Source organism: Tigriopus californicus, chromosome 3, assembly GCF_007210705.1.
Source record: "Tigriopus californicus strain San Diego chromosome 3, Tcal_SD_v2.1, whole genome shotgun sequence".
NCBI classification, from domain to species: domain Eukaryota; kingdom Metazoa; phylum Arthropoda; class Copepoda; order Harpacticoida; family Harpacticidae; genus Tigriopus; species Tigriopus californicus.
In genome coordinates this window covers 14,659,442-14,671,145 of record NC_081442.1, presented here as the reverse complement: position 1 = coordinate 14,671,145, position 11,704 = coordinate 14,659,442, and the positions used below count along the sequence as shown (strand labels likewise).

The 11,704-nt window shown below is 44.7% G+C and overlaps 1 protein-coding gene across 1 annotated transcript; it reads left to right on the top strand.

The window, feature by feature from the left end:
* The first annotated feature begins 10,618 nt into the window (after positions 1-10,618).
* Positions 10,619-11,050, top strand: LOC131878581 (uncharacterized). The gene has a single exon (XM_059224606.1). The coding sequence runs from the start codon at positions 10,619-10,621 to the stop codon at positions 11,048-11,050; it is 432 nt and encodes a 143-aa protein (XP_059080589.1).
* Positions 11,051-11,704: the final 654 nt, after the last annotated feature.

Below are 11,704 nucleotides of genomic sequence, written 5' to 3'. Positions count from 1 at the left end.
TAAGGTCGAATCCGAAGGCATTTTCCTCTTATGCAAACTCTAAGAGAAAGATGAAACACCCTGTAGGGTCTTTTGAGGTCAATGAGGAAGCCATAGACAATGTAGAGTCTATGGCCAACATACTTGGAGATCAGTTCTCTAGTGTGTTTTCAACTCCAAAGAGTTTAGGAGCAACAGCCCATTGCTCTATTGATGAGTTTGTTGAGATTGGCAAGGCTTGTCAAGTTGGGCGTTTGATGATGATGATCTTATAGTCAAAGATCAAGATGCTTTAGAGGACATCAGGGAGCTGACACCCTCGAGCTCTCCTGGCCCTGATGGTGTGGCATCTCAGTTTCTGATGAGATGCTCACTGGTTCTTGCTCCTGTTTTCTCGTACTTGATGCGTTGCATCTTGGATCAGGGCAAGTTTCCATTTTGACTAAAATTAGCTCACGTTGTCCCAAAGTGGGTGATAAGCCGCTCCCCAGCAACTATAGGCCGATTTCGCTCACTTCAAATATTGCGAAGGTGTTTGAGAAGATCATGAAGTTCAAACCTGTGGAATTTTTTGAATTTAACTAAGTCCTTCCTGCTAGCCAGCACGGGTTCCGAGCTCATTTTAGCACGGTTAACCAACTGATTGAACATATAGAGCAGGTTATTGAGGGACTAGAGAGTCATGAATCAGTTGATGTGCTTTATCTCGACTTTGCCAAGGCCTTTGACAAGGTAGATCATGGTCTTTTAGTTAACAGGCTCCAAGACATTGGGATCCATGGCAAAGTTCTCAATTGGCTAAGAAGTTTCATTTCTGGTCGGAAGCAATTGGTTAATTGTTGATTAAAATTTTGAGCTCTTTCGAGATTAAGCAATTAAGCAAAGAGAAAAGCTAACAATTTTTGATATACTTTGTTTTACAAGGGCCGGTTTTCAGCGATATAAAGTTCGCTGTCCGGCACGCAAAGGAAACCAAAAGCCACCATTATGGTGCGTCTACACGACAAATAATTCGGCAAATAATGAGCCATTTCACAAACGTTTCTCGATTTGAACATGTTTAAAGATTGTTTGCCAAAGATCAAATATTTCATGGACAACAGCATCCTCCCCAGCCATCCAACCAAGGTGTCAATTTTCAGCCAGTGCAGAACTTAACTCATTTGATCCATGATGGTTTATGACAAAGAAAAAATTGTATTAATTGTGATTCATTTTGACACAGGATAACCCCAAGTTAGAGTATGGAGGGGCCTGGAAGCGTCAATCAATGTTCAAAGTCATCAGATGTCATCCCATCCCCTCTTAATTCAGTAGTCACACTTCCATCTCCTACACCTATCTCCGGAATCCGGATTCATCTCCTCCCGTCCAGACAATGGAAGTGTCGACCCCAGTAAACCCACCCACCCTGGGCCTGTCCTCGGGCTCAGCCTGGTCACTGACCCGGCCCCTTCTTTTACATCAAGCAAGACTTGAGCGAGCCAACCCAAGACTAGATGGATGGATGGATGGATTCCTTGAACTCGTCCAAAGAAGACTGATCCGATTGGAGTTGGATCAGATCATCAGAGACAACGGAATCATTGGGCCATACCTGGAGGTTCTTGGCCGATTATTAGTCAGCCCTTGGCCGACACACAAGCCTTCAAGACCAGCCAGCCACTTTTGGCTGCTCTTTCGTCCATTTCCCGCCCGCCAATTTTAGGCATGAAAGCCAGATTAGTCGGATCTCAAGGGACCGAGTCCTACCCACTGACTCATTACTTTAAAGCTGCCCATGACCATCACCTTCCTTGTGAAATGCCGTCTGTTCTTGTGGGCGGGTACTTATTTGTTCTATAAAACTGAACTCTTTTTAGTCAATGCCATCTGTTATGTTAATTGTATATAAATATCCAAATTGGCTTTATCATGTTTAATGCTCTTACTATATTTGTGTTTACGTTTTTGACATGACCTTTGGGCAATATATCGTTGTCATATTTCGACCCGTGCTTTGCTATTGAATAGTTTCATAGTATTGGAGAACTGTTGTCCATTTATTCACGATTATGAGTTGGAAAATTGGTCGGGTTTTCGTTTCCAAACAATCGGCTTATGATTTATAGTCAAAATGAATTTCGAAAACCTTTCGAAAAGCAAAAATGTTATTAAAAGTGCATCATCAGGTGGCTTATGGTATAGTTCATAGAAAGGGGCCAAACATGCCTTCAAGTAGTAATCGCTTTCAGCCAACATAAGTCCGCACAGATTGAAATTGGCAAAATAGAGGACCTTTTTGGAGAGCGAATCATTCTCATCATGATAGTGCCCATCGGTATTTTTTCAAATTTCATTCCTCAGTTTTCCCTATGTTCATTATACTAATCATCTTGTTAACCGTGCATAACATAAATATTGAATGAAAGACCCATTGGGAAATGCTACGACCACTTGCAAGCTCATCTGATTAGAAATCTAAATCAAAATATTTGTCAAACCGTTTTGATTCGGTAGTTACACGTGTAGACGGCTCAGAGATGAATTGTCTGTCAAATACCAAACTTTTCCGAAATTGGTAGGCAAACTTTGTGACAGAATGTTTCTCGTGTAGACGCACCATTACGAGTGGCCGGAATCTAAGTTTCCAGCCACTCGTGAATAACATAGACATTCTTTAACGTCTAATTTGGCTTCGAGTGGTTTCGAGGGAAAATCATACCTTGAAAACTGGTTCTTGTAAAAGAAAACTGTGTATTCAATTGCGGTGGGGTCTTGCATGCAGATCATTCAAGTTCGAATCTCAAGAAGTCGATCAGTCTACACCTTGGACTCGTTCGCCATTTCATTATCCCCTCTCGTGTGAAGAGAAGCTCGGGCAAGCCCTCGCTGTTCTCTTCAAACTCGACGGCATGAAATAGTGAACGCATTCAAGGTAGAGACTAATTCAAGGTGTCTTGACCTTGTCGACTTTCTTCAGGCCTCACGGGTATAAACTCCACGCAAAGGATACCCCCGCAATTGAATAAATCGCTTTTCTCAACGCTGTTGTCCACGTTTCCAGTGAAGTTTCGTGAAATTCGTCTGTTTTTTCCAGTTTTTTGCACTCGTTCGTGAGTTTTAGATAGGAGCTACGCAAGCAGAATAAACGTGAAAAGTGGAAATGGCTGACTTCAATTGTGATTAGGATTTACTTATCTGGAAACTTATTCTAGCGCCAGAAAAAGTTACATGGTCCTTCGATCATCTTTGTCCAATGACACGGCAAAACTTAGCCATAACATAGGGTCCGGTTGAGGATCCGCGGGTCGATTTGGATATCAGACTTTGAGGTTTTTACCCGAGGTGGGGAAGTGTACCAAAGACCCCGATTTACCGGACACAGTACAACCTAATTTATACAGTCCATTTAATGAAGTACAAGGAGCTCTTGTCTACAACGATCGGGAATCGTCTCACATCAAGTAATGTGGAGGTGTTATCTTGAGTGATCCACTAGATTGATTGGCCGATACAATTCGTTGAGCATCATGTCAAAAGCTCAAAGTGGTTCCCACGCGTCGAGGGGCCTCGCCCCGTCAAGCCTGGCAGTTCCAGACAATCGGATACAAGCTATCAAGAGACGAAGGGGTTTTAAAGCCGCATTCCCCGTGTTGCCAATGCTTTACGCGAGGATATTGAGGAACTGAATATAATCGGTTCTACCTCCAGTGACAGAATCCATCGCATTAGAACCCTAACTCAAACAATGAGTGATTTGGAGTTGAAATATCAGAGTCTGGACGATTGTTTTGCAAGATATTTGGCGTCTTTTGAGGGTGAAGGCGAAGACCCAGAAAGTGCGTCTATTGATCCTCAATATACAGTTTTGAGACAACTGCGTCGGGAAGTTGACAAGTTCAGTTTGAGTAATCATGGCCACTAGTGATAATGCTTCTCAAAGTGGAGGTAGCTCGAGGGGATCAACCTCAGCTGGCAGCCGTCATTGGCATACAATACGACGTAACAAAAGAAGTTCGAGCCTTTGATGGAGAAGATGTCCTTGGATTCACTACTTTCCGACTTCAATGGGAGAGGGCGGAGCGCCAGATTGAAGGAAATCGGCAAGGGCCCATAGAACTCCTTCAAGAGTTGAAGCGGGTTTTGAAGGGACAAGCGCTACAATTGGTGGAATATCTCCCTGAAATTGAAAACAACTATGAGAAAGCAGTCACACCAGATTCGTCGAGTCTTTGATGATCCAGCATTGCAGATCAAGACAATAGTAAATCGACTTATTGACATGCCAGTCATAGATTACAACAAGGGGTCTCTGCTAAAAGGATTTTCCTTCATGAATCAAACCCTTCAAAGCTTTGACAGCTTTCAACTTACCGCGGAGGATCTTAGTACGACTTTTTTTATTGCCTTATGTGAAAGGAAGCTCAATCAACATACACTTCAAGCGTGGCAACGGGTAGTTCAAGCTAAACATGATCCAAACCTCCCATAGGAGCCGATATATCAAAGGAAGTCTTTCTGGACGTTATCCTAAAACAGGTAAAACTTGCTCCAGAGGAGAACATTGGCGTGGAGACAACACTAAGCCAAGACAAAACTTGGTAAAGGGTCGGCACTTTCTATCAACTCGGGGGAACCTTGCGTTTTTTGCAATAAGCCCGGACATCGACCACTCAGTTGCTTTTTGATGCAGAAAATGAAACGCGAGAACGTGGAAGAAATACGCAAGAATCGCAAGCTTTGTACGCGTTGCTTGGAGCCATTCAGTTATGAACACCGAAAGATATGTATGGGGCCAAATTGCACCGTGAATGGATGCCCAATCCTTTGAGACATTGCAAGTGGACGCATTTTCCTTCTTCCCCTCAATGAATATCCAGCAAAGAAGTGGTGGATTACACGCCATTCCGTCTCCCTCGAGATTGGAGACGAGATCGCCACTCCGATCGTTTCCTCACGAAGCAGGTTGGGAGCAAACAAGTTAGGGGGATTTTGCGTACGTGTATCGGCTTCATTCAGAGTCCGTATAGCAAGGACAGAATGAAGTCCGATTTCTCTTGGATGCTGCTGCGAGAACAAACCTTATCACGCGACAATGTGCGAAGTGTTGGGATTAGATGGACCTCGTCAATACCTTCAGATGAGTGTGGCTGGTGGTGGCCAATCTAAACGTTCACGAGAAAAGGGGGTGAGCTTCCAATTCAATCGTTGGATGAAGACATTCATATCCGACCCCATCATGCTACAACGATATCAGCCATTGCTCAACCCGTTAAACCGTGGAATTTTAATGTACTTGATTACGAACATTTGAGGGACCTAAAATTCACAGAAATTTACCGTCAAACCGATGAACTCGTACTGGATGTGCTCATCGGAGAACCAATGTTCACTCATATTTGTTCGGGATCAACAGTCAAAGGCTCAACAGTAAGAGCTGGAGAGGAAGAGACCCGCTTTTCGGAGAAATGGAGGCAAAGAAAAACCTTGATAAACTCCTTTTGGAAGAGGTGGCGGACCGATTACATGCTAAGCTAAGTCCTACCAAAAGTGGATGAAAATGCGAGAAGACCCCCTGAAGAAAGGGGATGTGGTGCTTCTGCGTGATGATAATTTGGCAAAAAAATGATTGGAAATTGCAAGAGTGGAAACGGTACATCATGGAAAAGATAACTTGATTCGAATGGTGGACTTGCGCATTCCATCAGGTTCAGTCATTAGACGACACCTAAACAAGCTTGCTCTCCTTGAAGAAGATATGAGTTGTCCCCCGTTTGCCACAAATAATCAATGCAACGGATTACTTCCTTTTTTGTCTTTTCGTCGCCGAGTGTCACGTTTCCAGTGAAAGTTTCGTGAAATTCGTCTTGTTTTTCCCAGTTTTTTGGCACTCGTTCGTGAGTTTAGATAGGAGCTACGCAAGCAGAATAAAAGTGAAAAGTGGAAATGGCTGACTTCAATTGTGATTAGGATTAACTTATCTGGAAACTTATTCTAGCGCCAGAAAGAGTTACAGGCTGTGAGTGACTTTCAGACTGCAAGAATGGAGGTAGAGTTCGCGCGGTGCGTCCTGATTGACTGAATGCATACCAATAAAAACTGAGCATTCCAATTTTAAAATCTTGTTGAAAGCCCAAATGAGTTTGGAGATATGGAGGCAAGAAGGCAAAGAGTAAAGGCGCTTCTTGAGGCAAAAGTTAGCGTGCCTGACACCATCGCCAGGACAAGTGCTCCATGTCCTTGTGTACAAGGGCAAAATCTAGCCGTTCAAAATGTTCATGGACCTCCTTAATTTAAAAGTGAACGGTGGGGCGAAGTAGAGGCCTTCAATTCATGAGAGCCTGCTCTAAAACATCTATAGAGTTCAGCGTGAACTGGTTGTGAAAATGGTCAGAAAAAGGTCCAACTTTGGCAACCAGAGCTCCTGGGAATGACAGCAGCATTCAATGAGAGAAAACTCTGAGGCCTCTTTCATTTTATAAGTTATTTTTTGTACTGCCGAATAGTTCTTGAGCAAGTTGCACATGTTTGACATCAGCACATCTGTCCAAGACTTCCGCAAAGCAATGTATAACACGCATAACAATACAATAATGTAGCCATTCATTAAAATATCATTTGACTTCAGAGCCAGATCTTTTAGCATAACATGTTTTGCAAAACCAGAAAAAGTTTGGAAATGATTACTGCATTAAATCAAGGGTAAGTCGCAATTAGTTTGATTCAGGTTTACTATTCATAAGTTCTTTGCTTTTGCATTGTTAGATTTCTAGATTATAATACATCAATAAAAGAGGTGTCGCCACTTTTTATCCAGCGTTTTGCCCCACTGGTTTGGAAACTTGACTCAAACCCATCAGTAATCGTTTATTTACTTGAAAGGCGTGAAATTTGCATTGATGCATTATGATAGTTTTAGATCCGCCAGTTATGATCATCTTAGCATCAACCTGTGCTCTCTTTCATCAGTTCAAGCAGAACAGGTTTTTTTTCACAAAAAATTATCACGTTTTAAAAACGTATTGGTGAAAATATGAACAACCCAAGACGAAATCATATAGGATCGAGTCAATTTCATTACTTTCTGCCTAAATATTGTGCAAGCCTTGTTTGGAAATTCAAAAGGTGGGTTGGGAGATATTTGCCTGCATTGTCTGCGAAAGGTAAAAACGTGGATTTTTCAATATTTACTCAAAATTTGTTTGAACTAGTTAGTGTTCACAATAAGGGTATTGTCGTTTCCATTTCCACTTCAGTCTTTGAGTAATCTCCAAAGTTTTCCAAAGCAAATGCCACGACCCCAGAGTTGTTCCACCCACCACCAAATGAAGGCCGCCAGAACTTGTCCAATCGAATTGCTTCAAAGACATCCTTTTTTGGGGTTTGAGGACACTGTATCGACCAGAACAATGGTCTATGACTCCAGAATCCACCAAATGCATTGTCAATTGGTTGATGAATGGACCCCAGGGGCGTACTTCGGGACATACAAAACATTCTGCCAAGGCGATTGAATCGGTTCCTGACCGATGTACTCTTCATCCCATTCCTTGTCCACGATTGAGTGAGACGACGTTTTAACCACTAAGTTTTATAGAAGTGGTTGATAGTAGGTGAGCTACATTGAATTTCTAGGACATTCTAAATATTGCAAACGCCACCTTTCAAGGTAAAGTCTTGTGTCTCAGAGTATGTTTTCCTAAGTAAAATAAGAGTGATTCTGGGCTAACTGACGTTCCTCGAAAAAGGCTTTTACTTTCAGATTGAAACAATAATTTGCTTGAAACCTGGCAAAATGTTTCTCTTTAGAAACTATTTCTCAAACAATATGAACCAAAAAAAAACAATTTTCCGAGAGAGTTCAAATGATTACTTGATGATAAAGGACTATAAAATTGGTACAGCCCGCATGCCCAACTGCTCAGATAATACTTGTTTAACGTTTTATTTGAGATGAATAATAAACCCCGATGACGAAAGAAGACCATTCTCTGCATGTCTTTCACTCCTCGGCTGGATAACCCGCTTTGTAAAAAGTCAATAACGGTTCCCCGTCGTTAGCCATCACGCCTACTTCTTGAACGTCCGTTGGGAGGTTTTTGAAGTTGGGTAAGGCAGGACTAAAACAGAACAAATATATGATTTAAATCTATCGATAGCAGATGCCAGAATCAGATAAAATGTAATTTTTTTTTTATGAAAGTGCATGGAAAAAACTGAACCTGGCAGGACTTGAAAAAAAACCAACTTGCACACTTTGTTAGATTATCATGCCTGACCTTCTGATTCTTAAAATGTCTTTTTTAGGACCAAGAGCGGCAAACATGCATTGTAAAAAGGAATAAGCATCTGAGCCCCAGGGCTTATATCATTTTATATAATCCCCCTCAGCATTACTACTAATAAACATTGTAACAATAGCAACAATGCGACGGTGTTAAGTTAGATGAAGTGACAATGTCTTTTCTGTTTTTGCATATTTTTTCGATTTGCAGAAGAGGGCCCGAATAAGCTTACTTGGACATGGTCAGCAAATTAGGCATTGACGTTCTCTCCCCTTTCCAAGGCATCTCGTGGGTTGTTGATCGGGGTCTCACGTTCCACGGACACCAGGCGGCCAAGAACCCCAAAATCAGGTGCTATTGGGCAAATGGCCAAATCATGGTGCGCCGCACTTACCCGAGCTCAGGGACGAGCTCAATTCGAAGGAGGGGCTGTTGGGGAGGATGACAAAGATCTTGAAGAGAACGAAGAATCCCCAAGCAGAGCACCCCCTAATTTTGATTCTGCTAGATCATCTAGCCCGACCTTTTCCGAACCAGGAGATGACCATGCCTGTCAATGTCACCAATTACCCCAGCAAGCCGAAATAACCCGTGACATGATGTTACAAGACCAGGCCAACGACTTCCCAGTTGGGCCAGAAGATGCCTCAGCCAGCCAGGCGACCCAGGACCAACTCCATAAGTCGTACCGGATGCCAGATGAACAAGCCCGAGACCCAGCCTTACACACAGCCAAGGATTGGGTACAGAAGAAGAAGTTGCCCGACCTGTCTGATATCACCGACCCTCAGCTGAGAAGATACGCGACACTCTACCCAAAGCTCCGTTTAACGTCTGACGGAACATTGTTCCTGGAGGAAGGCACAGGTGACGATCGACGACTACAATTATGTGTTCCAGCAGCCCTAATAGCAGAAGTCATCCGATGTCTACATCAACACCCCCTAGCTGGACATTTGGGGAGATGTAGAACTTACCTCCAAGCCAGAAGACGGTTCTATTGGCCCAACATGCATAAACATATCAGCTATGCCGTTGATGGTTGTACAGCTTGCCGCCAAGCCAAAGAGCGCAAAGCCACCAAGCAAGTACCATTGGGACAAACAAGCACCAAGGAACATACCCGCTTTGCCAAGTTCTACTGCGACCTAGTTGGTCCATGGCCCAACACCAGGGGCCCTGGGACCAAGAAATACCTGCTCACCCTCCAAGACGCTGTCACCAAGTATACTGAAGCTTGGGCAATCACCGACGCCACTGCCGAAAACATCATACGAGTCCTCACAAACGAATTCTTCCCCAGATATGGAGTAGGGATGACAATCGTTTCCGACCAAGGACGTCAGTTCACTTCGACGCTATTTCAACATGCTGCGAAGCGACTGGGTGTATTTACCGCCAAAACCCAAGCTTACGAACCCAAAACCAACCCGGTGGAGAGACTTCATCGAACGTTGGAGAATGTTATCAGGTGCTCCATGGAGAACGAGAATGCTCACCCCACGCAATGGCATAGATTTGTCCCAGCTGCATTGGCATCGATCCGACTAGCTCCTATGGCCAACCTCGACACGTCACCGCACTTTCTCACCTACGGGGCGGACCCGGTGATACCTGCTGACGTATTGGTAGCCCTTCCGCAACGACCAGATTCTCTAGTCGAGCAAGATCTGGAGAGACTCCGAAAAACCCTTGAGAACATCCGCCTCAAACAACTGGAAAGCCATCTTAAGAACAAAGAACGTTACGACCAGAAAATTAAGAAGGTGGTCATCCAAGTGGGGGATTTTGTGTTCAAACATTCTCCTATGGACCTGAGCGAAAGCGGCCTTTCTCGGAAGACAGCCATCTACCAAGAAGGTCCGTACAAGGTGGATCGTATCATCAATGATAGACAGGTGGAAGTGGCAAAGCGAATCCTCAGCAAGCAAGGGAAGACCACAGTGGAAAAAGTGATAGTAAGCCGTGATCGGCTTACCAAAGCACACCCGTGGGACCTAACCAAGCTACCTGCCCCCCTCGCATGGCCCATAGCCAAACGCTTCAAAGTCACCCAAGCCTGGCAACCCGTGATCCAGGCCAAAAGCGACGCCGTGCGTGCCGACGACTGGACTTTCCCGAGTCAGGTGATCATCAAAGAAGTGAAGCAAGTGCCAGTCACCGAAAGTGGAGTACAGACCAACGACGATCAGCAACGAGATGCATCAAGTCCCAACAAGCCAATGACCGAATCAAACCGGTCTGACCAATCGGACATTGGGGAGGAGTCATCTGAGGAAGATGAAATGAGCATTCGTGTGGACAATGATTGGACCGACGAAGAAGACAATTAGAGCAAGGCGAGTCAACCAACAGGCATCCCAGACGAAGAGATGCACGAGCGTGGGCTCAAACGACTACGACACAGCAGTACGCCGTCAACGACTGCCTCCCAATCGCACACACCGATGGAAAAGCGAGGACGACTCCGAGAACTCACTCCAGAAGCCGATGAGTCGTCAGTCAACGCGCCTCACCATCCCGTCAACTACATAGCTAAAACTAATAGACACTCCCTCTCGGAACCAGTTCAGCATGGATCCGACAACACCCAATCAGTATTAACTAAGCTGAGTAATGACAACCTCACCATCTCCCAGAATATGACAAAACCAACGCTATTGGTGCATAGAGTGCACCCTCAAGCCAAACTACCCAGCTTCCAGAGCCCAGAGGCTGCAGACATGGACTTGTTCGCCGTCCAACACATGGACTTGCCACCAGGCCAATGGGACAAGATGAGGACGGGCATCGCTGTGGCCTGACCACACGGAACTTATGGGAGGATCGCACCCAGGAGCTCACTAGCCTTGAAAAGTGGAATTTCAGTGCTGGCTGGTGTAATCGACCCCGACTACCGCGGAGAACTCCAGGTCTTGCTGTACAACCCGAGCCAAGCCAAACTGTGCATCAGACCAGGAGACCGAATTGCGCAACTGATTCTGGAGTACGTCTGTCTACCCCAAATCGTCGAAACACAGTCATTGCCAGCCACAACGAGAGGCTCCGGTGGGTTTGGATCAACCAACATATAGAAGAACAAACCCCAAGCCTCCTTCAGCACAACCCGAAACAACATGACACCGACCACTCTAGTGATTCGACTCCAATGCCTCTTCTTAGCCCTACATGCATCACCCACCATATTCCAATGAAGTGGCAACATTGCCACTGATGTAACGTCCTATGTGCTTTTAGGACATATCGACCTGGAACCCATCATGGCTCAACAAAGAAACCTTACACAACTGAACAGCTTGTTACAGGAGGTGTGGGTAGTGACCAGCAAGGACCATTCAACCCCCGAGCAACGATACCTGCTAACGCAATTACGCCTCATCCATGACCAAATTCAAACCACTGACCATAAGCTGCATGACCTAATCTCACTGATGGAGATCAGCGGGCAGCCACAACCA